The sequence below is a fragment of the Furipterus horrens genome, unplaced genomic scaffold (assembly GCF_987537825.1).
Source record: "Furipterus horrens unplaced genomic scaffold, mFurHor1.1.pri manual_scaffold_1, whole genome shotgun sequence".
NCBI classification, from domain to species: Eukaryota; Metazoa; Chordata; class Mammalia; order Chiroptera; family Furipteridae; genus Furipterus; species Furipterus horrens.
In genome coordinates, this window is record NW_028327171.1 from 189094659 (window position 1) to 189116650 (window position 21992).

A 21992-nucleotide genomic window follows, 5' to 3' on the forward strand; every position below is an offset into this window, starting at 1 on the left:
TGGTGGGAAGCCACAGCTTGACAGGAGACAGGTGACAGCTGAGTGGTATCTTCACTCGTAACACTCAGAGTGTCTCACACAACGTTATTGCCGCATGTGATTTATATGTGCTGTTGTAATCTGCACTCATTACAATCACTTAGAACAAACTACAGGCCTCGTTATGGCCTGCGTGCTGTCTGCCATCAGTCTTTAAGAAGTGCAGTGCTCAATTTGCCCACTGACATGCGAGGTCCTGACCTTGAAGCTATTAGGGAGCGGATTAGACACAAGTGTGATCATGTGTGCAGACATAAGCAAACCAAATTAATTTCTGGCACAGGGAGGTAGCCAACAAGACCCTGTTCTTAGGGCACCAGAGAACCTCCTCAAATCCCTGATGGAGCTGAGCTAATAGCATGTTTAAGGGAACCCGGTTTTGAAGATGAAGCACATTCATGGTATTTAGAGGGTTATTAATCTAGTTTCCCCACAAAGTGTTTGCTCGGCTGATCAGATTAAGGGATGGAGCCTTCACTGGCGCACCCCCACCACAGCAGGCCCCGAGAAATCTGTGATACTTCACAGCCTTGGACATATTGCACCATGTGTACCCAGCTGCTTCAATAATTAGCTTATGAATGTATCAGCTGGTTCTGTGATTTTTATAAATAATAACTAACCTACAGAGCAGAAAGATTGTCAAGAGCCTTACACCAGCACAAAACTGCAAGGTGCTCTAAACTCGAACTTTCTCTTCTGCTAAACGCCCATATTCCCTACCAGTGGAGCTCCTGTAATGCCCTTTATAAATATTTATTTTGCATTGGAAATGGCAATGTACTTTGTCAGTTTTCTTTGCAGCAGCCATGAGTTGCCTTCTCCTCGGTCTGGCTCACTGCTTGCTCTCCCTGTTTTATGCTTACCTTCCAGAAATCTATTTCTTCCACCGTACTTCCCATCTCACCCTCCATCTTTTTATTCATTCGATCCTTCCACCAATCCACTTGGGATGCTTATCTCTGTTTCTCTGTAGGGTCTCTTATTAGCTTGTTTGGTAGCTAATGAATGTGTGAGAAAGTACCATACTCTTGCATGCACACACATGTATGCAACTATGAGTGAACCCATCAGAGAAGAGATAAAGAGTCCCCACACTGGCATTTTTTTTTTTTTTCATTTATATAATTTTTGCATGCCATCCAAGAAAGTTTTGCAGTATCAGGCAAAAAAAAAGTGTAAATGTCAAATAAAACAGTGACAGATGACAGTATTCTCTATTGAATAGCACTGTTTCTGCCGTGCATGTTCAATGGGAACTCATGAATTATTAATATACAAATCTCCTTTTTCTGTTAAAAATCTCAAGTAGATTTTTTGTTGTTGTTCCCTACGTGGAGCATTCCATGAGAATTATTTTCACTTCAGAAATGCTGATACAGAAGTTGCTCTGATTCCCAGCCTGGGCCAGCTCTGTGAGCAGGCACCATGAACTGTGGGTACATACCTATCTATGATTAATCGGTTACAAATAGTGACCAAAAGTTGGCTAAATACTCATATAGTCAGTTTAGATTTTTTTATTATGTTAAAACTGAGGCTAAATGAATCACAAGTGTTGGAGTACAGCTAGTAATCCTCACGCTACTCTGTTGGCTGAAAGGTCTCCTATCCAACCCTCGATCCCCCATGAGAAGCTATACTTCAAGAGCATTCAGCTTGGGTCCCAGAGACTTAACTGCTAAGTTCCAGCTCTGGCATTAAATAATTGGGTGGCCTTTGGGCAAGCGATTACCCTCTTGGAGCTTCTGAGAAAATAACTGTAAAAGATGGTCTCCACATTCCATGATCTGTTACCTTGTCATTTTTCAGAAATAGTAGATAATGATTAACTATTAGGGTTAAAGTACAAAGAAGAAATCACCTTGACCAAGTGATCAAGGTCAACGTCATCAGTGATGATATAGCGACACCATGAACTCCGTGACACAATGCACTTCGAAGGACTTCAATCCAATCATAACAAACCCAAATTGAGAGATGTTCAACAAAATAAATCAGTACTCTGAAAAAGTGGCAAGGGCATTAGGAAAAAATAAAGGAAAGACTGAGGAATGGTCACAGACTACAGAAAACGAAGGAGAAATAATAACAAAATGCAATGTGGTTCCTGGGTGGGATCCTGGCACAGAAAATGGACATTTGTGGAAAAACTACTAAAATTAGAATACAGTTTTTAATTTATTGTATTAAAACAATCTTAATTTCCTGGTTTTGATTATTGCACTACAGTAATGTTTTGCTGCAAGGTATTAACATTAGGGAAAGTTAGGGGAGGGATATATGGAAACTATTTTGCAACATTTCTGTGAGTCTAAAATTTGTTCGAACTAAAAAACAATTAAACACACAGAGTATCTGGAACTTACACAGAAAAATATACAGGAAGCCTAAGTGTAATGATGCCAAGAAATTTACAATTAAAACTCTTTTACCTTCAAAATCTAAACCCAGAGAAGGAATATAAGTTTAAATGCTGCATCCTTGCAATCAGTGGTTAGAGTTCCCAGGCATTCAGTGCACAAGCAAATAATATCTATTAACATCTCATTTTAGCCACCTTGTCAGACTCTTAAACAAATATATTTCCCTTGGTAGAAAAAACAAGTCTGACCATCCTTTTCAACTATGCAGGTGAGGTGATATGCACAGCCATCAAAATACAGTTTATTTAGAAACCAACGTGTTTCTGAAAAGTCGTATGTCGATCTACATTTACAAAGCAAATCATGTTGTATGTGTATTAGGAATGCTTACTACTTGAAGAACTGTGTCATTATTTCTTTTTGGAAGACGAACAATAACCCCGTAGTTTATCTCTCAGTAAAGGGGCAGTCATTCATGATTTACTGAAATGAGACATCACTAGTTCACATCTCAAAAGCATTAAAAGAGGACACAATAAGAACCACAATTTGCTCCTGTTCGTCCTTATGGTCTCATCTCCCATCAGTGCCCCTATTGACCTTGGGCTCCAGCTAGAGTGAATTACTTTCTGTCCCCAAAAGTGCTTGGTGCACTCCTATCTCCATGCATGGACTGTGGAATATACCTCATATGTGATTTCTCTTTTAAGCTGGTTGTGTTGTAACCAAAGGCTGGCTGAATATTTATACAGGCAGTTTAGCTTTCTCAGTATGATCAAGCTGTGGCTAAGTGAATTACAGTGTTTGATCACACCTAGAATTCCTCATGTTACTCCCCTGTCTGAAATGTCTCATATTTAACCCTCTGTCCACACAAGAAGCTGTACCTCAAGGCTCAGCCAACATGGCCTCACCCCAATCTCCTGTAAAAACTGGCTGTTCTCTCCTACGTGACCCCAAAACATTTTGCTTAGACTCTTACACAATTTTGTGATTATTATTGTTACGAGTGGGCATGTCCTCGTAGGGGTGGAGGGAAAGAGGTGGTTTCTTATTCATTTTAGCACTTTCAGAGAAGAGCGTGGTTCCTTGCACATAAAAACTGCTCAAGAAATGCCCATTAGATTGAACTGAAATTATTAGCATGCACAGAAATTAGCATAAAGGAATGTTTTACAACCTCAAATTCAAAGAGATATAGTAGGAGACAAGCGCTATTTTTCAGAAGCAATCCTGTCAATGTTCTGAGCTTTGTTTTCCCACCTGTAATGCATGAATATAAAAGAGAAAATGGGGTGATCCAATTTACCCCATTAGATAAGTGCAAACAGTGACAAAATTTTTTCAGAACATTAATTCAGTCTATAATCTTGTATTGAGCACCCATCTACTGTCTGCCATGCTATGTGTTGGTATGTTACATGTATCAGTTAATTTCATTATTACTTTTTTACTTAAAAGGTTAATAGAAATCACCAGCAAGGAAGTAATTATGACAATGAAGCTCAGAAAAAAATGTCATTATAGAGACTATGACATGTAAGGTGAGCCTTGAAAGATAAAGAAGGATTTCACCAGGCGGGGTGAGGAAGTGATCAGAAGCACATCCCAAGCCAAGATAACATTATCAGCAAATGCAGAGACTTAATATAATTATCACATCTGGGGAATCAAAAGCAACTTTGTGGGGCTAAATCACTATCTAGAATGGAGGTTGAGATCAGATTATAAAGAATACCATGCAAAAAAAAAGTTCATCTTAATCCTATGGGCCCTGGAAGTTATAGAAGACTTTTAAATATGATGGAATTAACTTTTCTTTCTTTTTCTCCTCCTTACCTTCCTCACTTCCTTCACTCATCCCTCCCTTCCCCCATCCCTCCCAAGAAATCAATAGAGAAAACACTATGATCAAGTCAAGAACACCACAGACTCACAATGGCCTGGTAGTGATAAAGTGCATACTTCATCAGCTTCAACATTTTGGAGTTTTTATTTGAAAAATACAATGACAAATATACCAAGTGCCACACTATATCAGTCATTTTTTAAAAATCTGTCCTTATCTTTTAAATCATTTTTTTCTGTGTATGTTGTTGTTGTTCAAATAAAGCATTTTAAAGCTTTCCTGGATTAAAATGAATGAGAAAAGGCAGTATCTATTTCACCAATATAAAAATTTAAAAGCTTAAAAATCTCAAGTAGTCAACAAATGAGTGACTACCTACTCTCCAAACCACATACAAAAAGGCTGAATTTTTTCAAATGACCAATGAAGTCTTTAAAAAAAAAAGAAAAGATCTTAATTTATTTATTTTTAGAGAGAGGGGAAGGCAGGAAGAAAGAAAGGAAGAGAAACATCCATGTGTGAGAGAAACATCCATCAGTTGCCTCTCACACAACCCAGCTGGGTACCTGGCCTGTAACTCAGACATCTGCCCTGGCCAGGAATCAAACCAGCAACCTTTCAGTTCACAGGTAGGTGCTCAATCCACTGAGCTACACCAGCCAGGGCCAGTGAGGTCTCTTAATACAGGCTAGTGTTTGAGTTTGAAGTCCATCATATATAAGCTTGAGTCCTAGCTCCAAAACTGAAGGTTAAAAAAGTGATTGGGGAAGGGAATCAAGAGGGAAGAGTTAGGTTCCTGTCCGTGGTACTGAAATGTCACTGTATACTAAGTTACCTGTTTTCCCACCCCCAGGACACTAATAATGATTCCTGCTTCCTCGTGTTTTTTCCTTAAAAAAAAAAATTGAGATCTATGTTGGTGAAAATTTCTTAATTTTTATAATATTTTGTAACAATACAACCAGGATTTTCTCAGCAACAAACACAGGTTCAATCTCCAATAAAAAAGATAAATAAATGGCTGTTCCTGCTAAGGATGTACTAGCCTTGAAGGCAGGGCCTTGTCCCAGTTGTTACTGTTCCACCAGATGTGTCAAACACAGAGCTGATTGTGAATTCAATCTACAGATAGTAAACAGCCCCCACCACTTTTGCCCCTCTAGGAACGCTATTGAATGAGTAAATCAGCAAATGAACAGTTTTTCGGGAGAATGACTCAAGCCTTCCTGCAACAGAAATCTAAAAGGACATTTACTCACCCACATTTTCAATACAGAAAATGTCAGCATATGTAGCCAAAAGGAAATGTTTTCTGAGTGTCTCAAAAGAAAATTCATATTATTAACCACAGACAGTTCGCTTTCTAAATGGAAGCACATGAAGTCCCCAAACAAACTTTTGTAACTACAAAAGGATTTCTCTTCAGCTGGTTGAGACTCTTCTGAAGTGTGAAATGAGCCGGATAATATTCAGCCCTTGTTTCTTAGTCACTGAATTCTCTTTTCATGAATCCAATAAGGGTCTATTAAAATAAATAAACTCCCTAATGATTCAAGATAACCTAATCAAGAAACCTGAAATGGGTAAAGGATAACTGCAAGGGAGACTTGTCAAGGGCTTCAGTGAATCCCTGACAAGGAGGTCATCTAAACCTGAAAAAATGCCTTGTGCTGAGCATTTGGTTACAGTTCAAGGTTAATTATTTTATACCTTGAATGTGTTAAGTTAAAATGATCTGCTTCTTTTTGCTTGTTTTTCAAAAAGGTACACTAAATTCCAAACTGTATTTTCATGGGGACCAATTTTCAGCTGTCTCTGGGCATGTCCCTCACATTTCTATGGATGTGTTTGTAAAGATTAAATCTGTAATTGAGAGTAATGAAAATTTTATTTCAGATCAACTCCTTAACCTCTGTTATAGAGGGCTCAAGTTCACAGGTGATTTCATAAAATCTGGTTGCCCTCCTTACTACAGATACATAGAATATACATAGTTATCTAACAGTATGAAAATTCGGCATAACTTTTATAAGTCTGTACACACATACATACATGCATTCCTGGGAATGTGAATCTGAAAAAGCTGTCTATATTTGTGAAGAAGATAAATGAATGTAGAATCTTGTACCTTTCCACTTAAGTACTAAAAAGGTACTCACAACAAAATGTACTAGATTGAATATGAAACAGAAAAACAACAGATATTTCCAGTCCCTGACTTCAGGTCCAAATTTTAGCATATCTATGACACAATACTACATATTGTGCAAAATGCCTCAGGAACTCAAAGTGCAGGCGGGAAAAACCAAACACAGAAAACTAGGAATGATACCTTCTGAAAGACCAGTGCTGGTTCTAGGGTGAGGCTAGCCACAGGAACCGTGTGCAAAATCAGAAGTGTGGCTCTCAACGTGCATGCCTCCCTATATTTTACATCCTAGGACCTCATTTGCCTCATCCTAGTCCTGGTCCCATGAAAGGAAGATGACAAACAGTCTCTACAGCAAAGCGGTAGGGATTATTCACAGGTACCTCCATTCTCCAGCTGTAAGAACCCTGCTTTAACTCAATGTCCTCTTTGAAAGAGGGTTGGGAGTGTTGAGAGACGTGGCTTTAATATGTGAGCTTGATTGGCTTTGACGTTGCATGGGAATTTCCAAAGGTGTCATGTCATAAACAGGCAAAATAATAATACAACTCAAGGTTTCTACAGTAGATAAAGATGTGCTTAAAACTAGTACATAAACTTTAGCAATGGGTAAATGCATCTGACATTTTAAGACCTGCTTATGAACTCTGTGATTAATCTCTGTTGATATCTAATTAAGGGCTCCCTTAAAAGCTAGTTTGAGGGTATGGAAATGTAACATAATTAATTGAGGGCACAATAAAAAGAGCCCAATTGCCCACTGTGAGACTGATATAAAGATTGAGATCTTGAGTGAATTTCTGCTGATAAAATATCACTAGAATCTAATCCTTTAAGATGATGATAAGAGAAAAAGGGAGAGAATGAGGCGCTCGATTTGACAGTTAAGCATCATACTGTTCACTGCCTACTTAGTGTGGCATTTGGGAACGTTGAGAAACCTAATTTCTTCACTATATGGCATTATAATTTTTTTCAAATGGTAATTATAGTGTAAATGTATCAATTTTTTATTTGAATTTTGTGGACAGCCCTGAAATTATAGTATACATGTCCCAGTTGACAAGAGTAGACTGTCTTCCTTGATAAACTGTCAAAATTATTGTGTTCCAAAGAAACCTGCCCAGCAAGGGTAGCTGCTTGGGCAAGCCTGGATGCCTCTTTTTAATCTGCTGAATCCAGGATGGCAAAATCATTAGGAGTAAGACTGAGATCACCAGCCCAGTTTACGTGGGGTATCATATGGCCAGAACTTTCTGCCATTTTTATACCAGAGATGGGGCAAAGATTTGCTTCCAAGAGCTTGAGCTAACCTGGACCCAACAGAGCCACCTAAGAGGTAAGGAACTAAATAATGGGACAAAGATAATGTTTTATACTGTGTAAATTTACTCTCCTACATAAAATGCTGGCCTTAAAAAACAAATTGTAGTTTTAACTTGTCTTATGTGTTGTACAGTATGATCTCAGTTAGGATATAAACACCCATGTGCACACACATGTGCATTAGAAGGGCAGACTCTAAAATGTTAATAGTAACTATCTCTGGGATGTGGAATTATGGGTAAATCATGTTTTTGCATTTATACATTTCTGAATTTTCTAAATATAGGATGTTATTACTTAATCATATAATAGGGGTTGTTTCTCTTAAAAAAAAATAGGTACAACTAAATTGTGCCTGACATTTTTAAAAAGAGATATAAAAGCAAAGATTAATATGGCAACTCATGACTGAATGAAAAGAATGTTAGCATATATACTGAATGTGATATAAAGTCCAATAGCAAAGGTAATAAAAGGAAGAAAACAAGCCAAATAATATATCCATTACTTTTCTTTATGTAAAGTTGTCTGTTTTTTCTTTATTTTTGCTTTTTTTTAGAAGGATCTGCTGAAAAGACCTGTGTATTTTAATAAATCATTTAGCCTGTTAAGCAAATTAGACCATTTATAAGGAGAGATTTTATAATAAAGCAGTGTGTCCACTGCCCTGGCTGGTTGGGCATCATCCCACAAAGCAAAATGTCATGGTTTTGATTCCCAGTCAGGGCTCATGCCTGGCTGCAGGTTCAGTCCCCACGCAGGGCACATACGAGACGCAACCAGTCAATGCTTCTCTCCCATTTTGATGTTTCTTCCCCTCTCTCCAAAATCAGTAGGTTTGTCCTCAGGTAAGGATTAAAAAAAAAAAAAAAGTAGTGTATCCATAAAAATCTGAGCCTGTAATCTCCATCTAAAGCAAATATTTAAGAATATAATTTGTCAAGACACTAGGTGAGAACATGGAATACATTTTTTTTTTTTTTGTAGAAACATAGTGATAAGAAATAAAGATCAGTACACTGAATCTACTTGATACTAATATACATAAAACACAAAACAGACTGAAACCCAATCTCCACGAAGAACACAGCTTCTATGAGGAAAATGATTTCAGATTCTGTATTGGAGGCCAGAAACTCATCTTGCCCAGCTGCAGTGGGAACACAATAGTGCCTTCCTCTGTCACTTCTGTACATAGTAGGAATAAGAACCTTAGTATCCAAGATCCTAGTGGTCACTTTTGTAGTTTGTGGGCTTAGGAAGGTGTGTGCGGCAGGGAGAAAACTCCAGGGTTGACAGAGGTCTTTAAATATTGGTGGAAATGAGGACATCCTTCTATCATCTCTTCTGACATCCCTATGGGTTCCAGTTTACTCCCAGATTACTCCCTTCCTTTCATCCCAGCAGCCTCTGCGGTTAGCCTTTTGATTGCCCAACCTGAGTAAGGTTCACACCATGCTGATTCTCTTTTTTTCAGTATCTCCATTTTTTTTCTACCTTCTAAATATGAAAGCAAGCCACCACCATCTCGGCCCCGAATAAAAGCAAATTTGGGGCCCTTCTGAAGTTATGAAAATGGAGATTAAAATAAAATAAGCCCTTTCCCATTTATCTACCCAAACCCAGCAAGAGAAGACAGTTACATACAAGGAGTCTGGCCTTTGGGTACATAAATAATAAAGACTTCCAACAGAAAACTAGCTGTAGGTCATGCTCAGCCTTCTATGAGTAGAACTACTGTAAGCTAACCCCACCCCCCCCCAAAAAAAGAGAGAGAGAGATAAGGGCAGGACATGAGATAAACTATGAGTTGGCATCTGGGGAGAGGGGCAGCTGATGCCAAGGGTAATAAATGGTGCTGAAGATGCTGTCACAAAGCTCATGGCCAGCCCTGGAGGACTGCAGTGGGAGAGCCTGATGGCTACTGTTTCCTCTCTCCGGATTCCACTTCACAGGTCACATGTGAAAAGCTGCAATTGGAGGAAATCAACCCTACAGCATGTAAGAGGGATGGGGAGATTACAAGAAGTTATCAAGGGACAAGGAGTTCCTGTGGCCACACAGACTACACTCCAGAGCGTTCATTCCCTGGTGACCCTTTGTATTTAAGGGTCATACCGAACTTTTGAAGAAAATGTTCTATATGCCTTTACATGATGGCTCCTACTAAGGACCCTCACTCCTATTTCATGGAGAACAATCATTGACCATTGTGCATCCTATCCAGTGAAAACCAACAATCTGAATATTTTGCAGGAAAAAAAAAATGGAGATAATCCTCAGAATTCTATCTCTTTCTCTCTCTCTCTCTCTCTCTCTCTCACACACACACACACACACGCACACACACACACACCCCTCTAAAATTAATCCTAATTGAAAATCAAGAAAAGTGATAGGTGAAAGGTATGCTTATGCTCGGGCAATGCTGCACACCTCTTTTTTAGCCTACCTTCCATTTATTTCTTCTTCTGTTCCTTCTTTCACTTTTCCCCCATGAAGAAAGGGGCAAGAGTCAGATAGGAACAGTCTATGGGTTGGGATGACAGACTGGACACAGGAGCTGGAGCTGATCTGGAGGAAGAGGTGGTCTACTGCCCTACAAATGCACCCTGGTGTAACCCACACACACACTTTCCAGCAATATATTTCCACCAACAGGAACACAGGCAAACCTGCAAAATCTTGTCACTCTTTCAACTCCCTTTCTGAACCCCTCCTCCCATGTGTCCCTAAACACTTAAGAGCCCTCAAGGACCATCTTGGCCCAGTACCCATAATCTCTCTAAAATTTTCCCTTCTTTTTCCTACTTGTCATTCCAAGCTTGCCTTACACATAGTGTTAAATATTATTCTTAATAGTTGATGACAGTAATTGACACCAAGGAGTGAATGAGGTTTAATGGAGAGTTTGTTTCTATTTTAAAAGATATTTAAAATGGAAAGGGAGGGGTCATGATGTATATTTGAACTGGGCTTTCAAGGGTCCAAGCCTATTCCATTTCATAAGAGTTCCTAATCAAAGGTTCTCCTGATTTCACCGCTCAGGGAGAACGGAGAGCCCTTACTATTCATCTGTCTCCTCTGTCACTCTAGGAACTTCTGACACCCTTAAAGAAACAGAATAAAGGGAGGAAAGGGAATAGAGGTGAGGAGGGGAAACCCTTTGTTCTATCAGTCCTACATTCCAAAGAAGAGGGTGTGGCCACTTCCCACTGCAGCCTGAATAGGTTAAGTACTTTGGCCAAGGTCCCACTACTAGTCATATATATACACTTTATGGATATGCACCAAGTACACATGCAAAATACCACATCATGCAACTGATTTCACTAAAGATGATCTTTATGACTCTAAAGCTGGTACTTACAAAATGGAATGAATGTCTTATATTAAATTACCACTTAAAAAAATCTTGGCACTTGATTTGCCAATCTAGTCAGCTGTTTACAATAAAATTCCACATTCATAAATGAGAATGAGACCATTGTCCCAAAGGAAAAAAGAAAAACTTCAAAGCACCTTATCCCCACTTAGGTTCAATCTCATCCTTCAACACATGTTAATTCCCAGAATTATATTTCCTCCAGATTCTACAAAATTGGGGCTACTGAGTTCTTTAGGAGGCATCAAAAATTTGGAGAGCTAAGTTCGGGCCAACTGGCTTTCAATCAGCCACCTGAATTATTTTTGGAGGCCGAAAGCACCCCTATTTCCAGAAGTCATGTTGCACAGTCAAGTAGTAGGAAGATGACAGGCATTTTGCATCAAGTTCCCAGACTGTGGTCTTCAGTTTGTCTTAAAAGTTTCTTGTATTTAAAGAAAGGACTGAGTGAAACTTTGATATTTATGTCGAGTCACAAGTAAGGGGCAGGTTTGCAAAATCAATTGTGTAGCTTTTATACTCACTGCACATTTACCACATATGTCCTTTATTACACAGTGGAAAACCATTAAATGCACAGTAGTTTTGCCAAGTGGCATTATGCATTTAACAGCTTTATTCGTTTAACAGCTCCAACTCTCATTATATTTTGCCATGTGGTACATGGGATTTTATGCATTTAACAGTTTAGAAAGGCTCCATGATATTTTCTTTTCATGTATTTCATACTATGATTGGACATCAAATCTTAGCAAACTGCATTTCGATGATTTCTTTGATGAGAGATAATAAGAATAAGATTACTACATTAAATTGAAAAGGGAAACAAATATTTCCATCCTCTTCAAAGTTCCTTGATATTCTACTCCTTTCCTTTTATCAACATCTGAAAAATAACTTAAGTCGGGTTACTGCCAAACTGCAGGTAAAAAAGGCTAATCCCAAAACCATATAATTAGTCTAAATACAGCATTTAACTATATGTCATCTTTAAAACTTGATTTTTATTGAAAACCGTCTTGCTTAATAGAAATACGGTATTCAGAAATCTTTCTTTATAGCATACAAAGGAAGATCTGTTAGGGAGATGATGGGCCATTTTGCTATTGTATATGCAGAAATGAAAACATTTGCCATGGAAGGTCACAGAGGAAATCAAGCTCAGAATCAAAGGACTCTCAAAATTATGCTTCAACCAACTTTTTTTCCTCTAACATGCATTACGCAATTGTTCATCTTAGGTATAAATAAGTAGGCATCTCAACCTAACCCATTCTATGACAGGGTGGTAGCGGTCCCTTTAAAGGAATTGAAACAGATAGTAGATCCCGTCAACTGTTGCTGCTTCCATAAATAAAAAAAAAAACAAACCAGCCCTAAGCATCTGTCTACCTTTCTCCCCAGAGCATTCCATTCCCCACAATCCCAGCACTCTGAAACACTGCGCTGGATAAGCTTCTATGTTTTTCTGTTAAAGATGTTAGCACTCACCCTGGACTCCCCACATGTGTTTTCTCCTGGAAAAACAACTGCGTTCTATACATAAAAGAAACACTGGTGTCATAAGATGTCTCTGAGGCTGGAGGAAAGCAGGTATTATAACAATGTCAGCCATTCCCCTGGTGGGAATAAGGGAGGCAATGAGACCTGGCTAAAACGCAGTCCCAGAAAGATGCTGGTTTGTACATACCAAGTTTCGTTCAAATGCCAACAAAGTGGAAAGAAATACATAGTAGTGTTTAGAATTAGAAGAGAAATTATTCAAGGCTGATTTTTTAAAAAAATTCTTTAAAAGACAAAAATCTGGGTTTTGACTTAGTCTCTATTTTTTAAACACCAGTGGGAATAAAAGGAAACTGCAGAGCAAGATTCAGAACATGACAGGTTCCCTAGGGATTATTATTGTTATTATTATTCTAGGAACAGATGTATTTTTATTGGTGGGAGGGGGAGAACAGCTCTCACTTTTGCTCTTTTAAAAACCACTCACCTGACTTTTATTTGCAGCCACTTTGGCAAACAGGGCCTGAGACACCTTGGCCCTTTTCATCTCCTGTTGGATCTCGTCATAAATGGCAGCTGTGATGTTGACGTTGGCGCCGTCCACCTTAATGGGGAGGTCTGTTGTCGGTGTCGAGGTTTTGGCCTACCAAGAGACCATGAAAATAATAATTTAAAAAGTGCTGCATTCAGCCCCGCCATCTGTGCAGAAATTACCAAAGGATTTCAGTCAGCTGATGCCAAACTGCATTAGTTACAGAGGGACACTTCCTGTCCATTATTCTAATCAGGTTAATTGTGATTGGAAATAATTGCAGTGCATTCCTATAGGACACGCAGAGTCCTGTAAACCCTGTTTCTTCCCTCACAAAATCCTAGACAGTTCACAGGTAGGATGGCCACTCTGTAGCAAAACACTATCACCTAGCTGCAAGACAAACATGCAGAACACACACACACACACACACACACACACCACACACCGAGTTACCTTTTCCTTTCTGAGAATGGCACACCTTGAAGGAAGAGCCAATTCTTCCAGAAAAAAATGAGTAAATGAGTAGAGGTCTCTAAATAATAAATTATTACTCAATTTAATGCGCTCCCCTGAGCCTCTCTCATTCTTTATTAAAGCTTTACGTATGTCATTCGAGTATGTATAGTTTCACATCATTATCATCATTATGCTACCCAGACAGTCACCTAATTTCACCTAGGAAATCAGTGGAAATGAAACAAAATTTCATTTCATAAAACTAGGCTTCAGAATACCTTTGATGTGGCATTTTCATTTTCTTAAACTCATATTGTGGTTTTATGTATTCTGCCGTGCTTGTTTTAATTGAATGATTTCCCATCAGCTTCAGAGACAAATGAAGGACAAGATAGGTGTCTGTATTTCCTGGGGTTAGGATAACCCTAAAACATTTGGAGCTACTTGATCCAAAAGACTGTCTGAGCACTTGCTCTGGTGTGTAATGAGAGGGGCTGGGTGGCCTTCTCTGCACCCCTGGCAGCAGGAATCTGCCCCAATACTTGGGTTCATGAGCATGACCAGCTGATTTGGTCTGAAGTGGATTTTTTTTTTCCCCTTTTTGTCCCCACTCACCCTTAATCCCAAACCAAGAGAGTAGTCCCCACATCACCACTGTCCCTCTCTGGGTGCCCTGAACTGTCCCCCACTGCACTGAGCACATGCAGGTTTGGGGGAGGGACCTGGCATGTAGTCGGGATGCTGTGGAATTGTTCTCAATGCTGTCTTGAAGACAGAGTTAATGTCCTCAGCTGCCATGAAGGCTTTGATTCCTAAGAGCAGTCGGTGACTTTTGCCATTCTCCTTTGACCTGCCTGTCTTATATGATTTTCTAGTTACTACAAAAAAATAAAAATAATTTAGGCCATACTTTTTATGTGCCAGGCATTCCAGAAAGTGTTTTACTTCTGTTATCTCATTTAATTCTTCTAAGAATGCAATGAGTTAGACATTATTATTATTTCATTTTTCAGATGAAGACAACTGATAATAAAAGAGGATATTAACTTGCTGGAAGACAGGCAACACCAAGTGAGACAACCATATCCTGAACTCAAGTCCTTCAGGCTCCAAAGCACGGGCTCAGGATCACTGTGCTAATCGGCCTCTAAAATCTACAGTTTATATGGGTGCTGTTTTTACAGGTGTCTTCTTGCCCTCAACTTTGGAGTCTTCCCGTAACAATCCAATTTTCTGTCATCTTATTCAAGAAACTTTTCTCTTCTCAAAATGTCTAGTTTAACCACAGTACCTTTCCTGTTAAGTGCACGCTTTAGCATATTATTTCTGCCTTTCTCAACTCCGGTTCCTTACTAGCCTCACAGACTAGCTCACCTTACCTGACTGATCAGATCTTCTCCAGAACCATGGGGGCTAAAATGAAAGCCCTCAAAGCACTAAAATATACAGTTAGCAGCCCAGGCCTTGCAATTAGAATAACCCAAGTTCAAATCCTAGCTCTACCACTCAGCCACCTGATCTTATACAAGGTCTTTAATGCATCTAAACCTGTTTCCTCATCTGCAAAATGGGGATAACAATGCAAAAGGGTGAAGATCTAATTCATGCAAAAGGCTCACAATACCCAATACACAGAAAGTGCTCAATAAATGATCATTCTTATCCATGTATTGTAGTTTTTTCATTAAGCACATCAAGGAACACTGGCCAATTGAAGGGCTATGAAAAGAGACTCTGGAGGTATAATTTTATATCTGAAATTTCTTCCATTTGTTTTAAACCAATAGTAAAGTGCTGATGGGGTCTGGAAAATAATCTCCATGCACTTATGTAAGACTGCCCCTGTGCCCTAGACACTGACTCCAATTAAATGGCTGAACCAGCGGGTACCCCTCTAACTTTTGTTCTCACATGAAAAGCTTTACCCAACTATACATCTTTACCATTGAGATATGTCTGTAAAGAATTTTAAGTAGGTAATCATGAAATGTTTATAACTTCCCTCTTCTCACTATTTAATTAATAGAAAAATGAGAATGTTCCTGAGAATGTAAAGTGTCAGTGCCATGGCTATATTCTCAAAAATATTTTAAGTAAAACATTTTATATTTATTTTCATGGAGTTCAAAATTGTGAAGTTAAATAATTAATTTTCCTGTTGACCTGTCCTGAAAGGGAACCTTTACCTAGGAATTTTCTAGATGGGATTTTGTGTTATCGACAAAAGCAAAATACTGACCGTGGGTGGCCTTGTAAGCTGGCCTATCTCTGAAAGCTATCAGGTCTTTGAAAAGATGCCTAAGAAATCTTCCTAGAAAAAGATGAAGGAGCAGAAGACAAAGCACATAGACCTGTGTGATTTCATGACAAGCAGAAGTGACTTTATGAGAAGGGTTGTCTGGTTAAACAGCCATAGCTGGACTCTTCTACAATGGTTTAATGGCCTTCAAAAGTGGCAAAAAATTTTGGTAAATTTAACAGAAGTAAACATTAGTGCAAATTAACAACTCACCCAATTCGACAGCTTAATATGTATACCCCAAAACTAAAAAAAAAAAAAATTCTATAATAAAAAGCTTGGTTACACTCATTCAAAGTAAGCAGTCAAGAGATTTAGTTTTAGTTTAACAGTAATTAAAACTCATAATTCACTACAGACTAAAGTATAAGTATCACAGTTTGGCAGTGCATGGTAGAAAATGATGTTCGATTAAAAATTGATTCCAGGGTGCAAAATTATAATAAGTTAAGATGTGTGAAAAAATGGATGAACTTGAAAAAGCTCAAATATTTCTACTAGAATAAACTTTTGCTTCTATGCTTAATCAGTTCCTCGAAACTCATAAAAAAAACTATAGTATTTAAGCAGAAAATCCTTTGGTTTCCATGTACCCCTTTTCCTGATTTGTACACATGTGTATCTGGTAAATGCTTTGAGAATTATCACTCAGAGGGAATGTGCAACCATCCCAGCTACAGTAAAAATGAGATGGCTGTCTCATAAACCTCGTGAGCAGTAAAAGATTAAGGGAAGTAGGCAATGGGCTTAAAATGACTGGGCTCAGATCTAAATTGAAAATGACTCTTCACTGACTTGGCCTTTGACCATTCAGTTAGGACCTCTGAAGCACACAGCATTACTGGAGGTCTGCATTTGCAGGAGGAATTGAGAGCAGAATGAGTTTAAATTGTGGAGAAAGGAGGGATGGCAAGCTGAGTCATAGAATCCTGGGGGAGATGCCCCGAGCAAGCAAAATAATGAAGACTTACCTTTGCACTACCATGGTCTAAGGGATCACTGAATGATCCAGTCATTCTGATCTAGCGGCTGCATATGTGTGCTTCCATGACATGCAGGTTGCTCTGCCATGTTGTCTTTTTCGGATTGCATAAAGCAGAGTTTGGACTACTCATCTGTCCCCTGCCCACAACTACCTTACCCCCATCCAAATAAATGTACAACTTAAGGAAAACAGTGTGCTTGCTATGCAAACTCAGCTTCAACACAAATCCTCTAACTCCTTTGATAACTAAGCAGCTGTATATATATTGCTAGACTACACCTCCCTCTACTCACTCTTGTTCTCCTGCAGTGTGTGGTGGAAGAATGGTACCTTTTGTTCCTGAAGGGACAAAATTGACATATGGTATAGTCAAGGACAACCAATTTTATATGGTTTCATATCATCTGATCAACATGTTTGGTGGATTAAAAAATTCTTGAATTATGTCTCTTAGTGTTCAAGGAAAAACACAGTCTCGGTGAAGGCAAGATGTTTCCAAGGCAAAGAGTGAAAAATGAATAGAGCAAATATCTCACCTGAGGGGTTCGGGAGGAGCTGGGACTGCTAGAGGCCGACGAGACCATGCTTACATTAGGGTTCATGCTCCGCTCTCTCTCATCCTGGTATATGCGATCCCGCTCCACTTCCGGAAGATTGAGAAAATTCTGCATGGCCCTCAGGTTTACCAAAAGAGACTGAGAGGCTGTCCGAGGGTCTTCTTCCTTACGGAGAATCTCAGACAACAATCCCTGATTAAATTAAAAATAGGCTAAGTCATATTTGCAGGTGTGTGTTTCTGTCTTCCACCCCTCTCTCCTTTTATTTGCTTGCTGTCACCAGTTGGCTGTAATGTCAAGAACCTAAATCTAATTCCTGAGGGTTCTCCAGCAGGAAGATTTGGTGGGAACATGCTTGCGTTCCAGGGACTGTGCCTTATTCTGGACCATTCTGTTCTGACACTATCATTGCTGTAATAATCATTGGTGTATGGAGATGCCAGCTAGCAAGGTAGGCGCTGGGGAAGAATTGTGAAGCTGCAATTACCACCAGGTGCCTCCTACAAGTATTTCAGGAACTGTTAGAACTCTCTCTGCTTGAAATTGGGAACACTTGGCAGTCCTGCTCAGCTTTAAAAATCTGCCAAGTGTGGTAAATTTAGTTCCGACATTTAAACAGCATGGGAGATTTACATCGACTTAAAAAAAAAAAAGTTTGGCTGAATTTCTATGTGACCCGCCATTGTTTTCAATATAGATGTTTCTTGTAGCAAAAAAAAAATAAAAAAATAAAAAAAAATTAAAAGACACAAACCAAATGGCTATAACCTGTGTTAACCCTCTCTGACAGCTTCTCAATCCACACACATAGCAGGTATCCTTGCTTATGTACCAGAGGGCACCCAAACATTTTTATGAGATGCCCTAATTCCATTAAAGGAATGGAAATGTAGTAACATCCAGTAAGGGGCCTGAGCACATATTGGATAATGCCATGTAGGCTCAGAAACTTTCTCAGTGTGTGACTTATCCACGTAGAAAGCTTTAAATAGGAAATTAGTGTTTTTATGTGCTCTGATGATAGACTTCACTCATGTACACAAAAAAGGAAAATGTTGGCAAGAGTAGAGAAAAGTAGTATGGCCATAAGAAAAGGGCCAGAGATTGAAGTGGGAACACTGTAGTACTTTGGGCAAAAGCAGATCCATTTCCATTCTGCACACTTGCTAGGTTATCACACAGAGGCATCTCTTTACATTCCCAGCTAACATCCATTCTCAGGATACCATGAGATCAGGGCCTAGGATCATCCCAGAGGCAAAGCTTAGATGTTAACCTCTGTATCTTAGAACAGATGAGGCAACCCCTAATCATGAAAAGTAGATGCCAAGGACATTTCCACTGAGGAAACTAATCATTCAAAAAAAAAAAAAAAAAAACACTATCAGATTTGTAATGTATGGCTTAACTATAAGAGGAATATACCATCTGCTGATTGGCCAGAAATCTTCAGGATAAGTATGGCCATCTTTGAAAATAAAGTAATGTATTCTAAAATAGTGAAGCAAATGTCACCTACAGGAATGTGCATCCCAAAGTTATCACCACTCTAAGAAGGTAATCACCATTCAGAACACCATGAAGGCAATTTTACTATAAGAAACCTACAAGCAGCATGCTATAACATAGTTCTGCAACTTGGGTGTCATGTCACTATGATTAGAGATGTCTGTATGAATGGAATAAAATAGGCCATACAATGAAGCTAGAAGAAATGTCAACCAGTGTGTGTCTGTGTGCATGCATGCTCAATGAAACAGCAAGGTAGGATGTCCATGTAAAAATACCCTACAGGTAAAATGATTCTAAGGAAATCCAGATTTCTTGTCATGCTTCTAGAAGCAACAAGTGACAAAGTCTTCCAGAAAATGTTATACAATCTGAGCACTGATTCTCTTTCTAAAATTAAGTCAGTTCTGCCTTAAGCAAGTCTACTTCCACTTGCACTAAGCAACCTGAAATATTAATATTACATTTGTTTCTGAGATAAAAATATCCAAGAAGAAAGTGAACTTAAAATCAATACTAATCTCCAACAACAATAAGACACTAAGATTGATATTTTCTGAACATTCATTAATGATGAACTCTGCACATAAAGGATAAGTTGGTCTTCCCTTCATCCTTTTCTTTCTCTCATAAGTAATTTCAGCATTTTAATATAAAAGACTATCAAATCTGGAGGAGTTTTAGGGTCATAGATACAGACATATTCTTTATGCTAGTTACGATTATACTTAAGATATCTCAAAAGTAAAGTTTGTAAACTTCTATATAATTATTTTTACACAAGGTATAGTATGGCTAAGAATTTGCACACAGAATAGTGAAATGAAAAAATAAAAAACTAGTGTTCTAATAGACTAGGTTTAAATTGTTCATTCTTCATTAATTAAAAAAATCACTCTGCAGTACAAAATGTTCTTACTTCTTTTTTTGCTTAATTTACTTTTTTCCCCCCCATATCGAAACTGTGGCATTTCTTCTGTGTTTTTTACATGTTGGACAACATCATAAGGAAGTGAATCCATCTCGTAAAAAATTCAAGACCAAACATTCCTGTAAATGATTGCTCATCAGCATCATCTCTGAAGTGAACGGGACACAATATTTGTATTTTAAAGAGTTGGTGGAATGTAATGTTGCCTCCGTTTCATTTGCCTAATTGAAGATTAAGTCTCAACCCAACAAGGTGGCCAGTGCCACCTCCAGGTGCTGCCCCAGAGAATGAAAACACTGCTCTAAATTATTTACCCAAGGTCTCGTCTGCATAGCCACCGTCCCAAAGCAGATTCTTTTTCACCTCTGACACTTTCAACAACAAGTGGCAAACAGGTGAACATAAAAAGAGTTTTAGTTGTTCTGCTGAGCCTTTTTTATTTTGGTTATTTATAAGCTTTTAACTATTTAAACTGGGATTTTTAAAAATGAGTCCAAATTCTGCAGGTTCATAAATGCTAAGGGAGTTTATGTAGTCAGTTGAAAATCATCATAGGGGAGAAAAATCAGAAGAAAATCTATGGCATAAGTTCCATACACCACAAATTGTCCCATCTAATTATCACGATAAGTAAATGTTTATCATAGTGAAACTGTCTTGAATAGAACATAAATTAATAATTTATTACACATAAACATTTCGAAAGCCCTTGCCACTATACTGTCTGGCATTTTAATTAGCAACCAGCCAGGCAGGAGCTGTCACTTGGACATTCCCATTATGCAGCCTGAGAAAGAGAAAATGTGGCATGGCACCTGGGCACCAGAAAAAAAAAAAAAAAGATGTACTTTTATGAATAGAGGGCTCATGAATATTGAAAATGTGAAAATTGAAGGAAATTAATAAATTAACCAGGATATTGCTTATTAAACTTTCATATCAGTAATCATATTAAAACATATTGCAAGTATTGAGTAAAGTGGTCATTATGTATTTCCCTCATCGTAGGCAACAGAGTCTTCTCATGGGAGAGATTAAAACAATTCCCTCCGTGGTGGGAGCCGTGGTTGTGTTAGACCAGGAAACATGTTGACTGAAAAGCAGTAGAACGAACATCTGCACAGGGTAGAAAGACATCATGCACAGATAGCTCTTTGGTTACAAGTTGCTGAAAACTGAAGGGAGTCAAGGGGAGAAAAAAAGCCTCAGCTTGGTTTTCCCCCTAGCCTTTTAAGGGAGGACTTTGTGAGCTTCATATTATTTCCTGAACCAGAAAAGACTGTATGAAGTCAGCAGAAAATTCAACAGAAGTGAAATAATTCAAAATGCAAAACAGGAGTTACTATAATGCCATCTACCTTGGTTGCTATTATAGGTAATCTTCACAGGCAAAACAGGCTAATTTTTTAAATAAAAAAGTGATGTACTTACTATTTCTACTATTTTAAATAATATCTATTTGTAACAAATTAAATGACTTTATAGCTTCTGATTTTGCAATTTCTGTTGATGAGCTATCTTATTTAAATGATTATGATTTCCATATTTCTTCAACAATTCATAGTTTGCCCCAAATTTTTAGTGTGCAGAATACATGTTAATACTCAGAAATGTTTGGGAAACATTATCACAAACCGCTCTATAAAATTTACTCCTCCCCTGGCCAGGTAGCTCAGTTGGTTGAAGTGTCTTCCTAATATGCCAAGGTGGCAGATTCAATTCCCAGTCAATGCACATACAAGAATTAACCAATGAATATATACTTGTAAATGAGCAGAACAACAAATAAATGTCTATCTTTCTCTTTCTCTTTTCCTCTTCCTCTGTCTCTAAAAATCAATTAAAAAAAAACGAAACATTAAAAGCATGCATGACCCATGGACATGAACTAAGGTGGGAGGCTGCTGGAGGGAAGGGAAGTACCTGGCAGAGGGGGGCAAAAGGGAAAGAATTGGGACAAATGTAATAACATAATCAATAAAATATACTTTTAAAAAAGACATTAAAATTTACCTCTAAGTTTCTTCACTAGCCCTTAAGGCCTTGTCTGGGACAAGTAAGAAACTGCCTTTGATGCGCCCCTAATCCTTCAGGACAGCAACA

At 38.4% G+C, this 21992-nt stretch overlaps 1 protein-coding gene across 1 annotated transcript in view; it reads right to left on the reverse strand.

Moving 5' to 3' along the window:
* The window catches only part of SATB2 (SATB homeobox 2), a 176676-nt gene that overhangs the window by 36449 nt on the left and 118235 nt on the right, over positions 1-21992 (reverse strand). The window contains exons 7-8 of the mRNA XM_090268339.1: positions 17429-17641; positions 13105-13260 (exon numbers count right to left, since the gene is read on the reverse strand). Coding sequence (XP_090124465.1) covers positions 13105-13260; positions 17429-17641 — 369 coding nt within the window. The remainder of the gene's footprint in view (positions 1-13104; positions 13261-17428; positions 17642-21992) is intronic.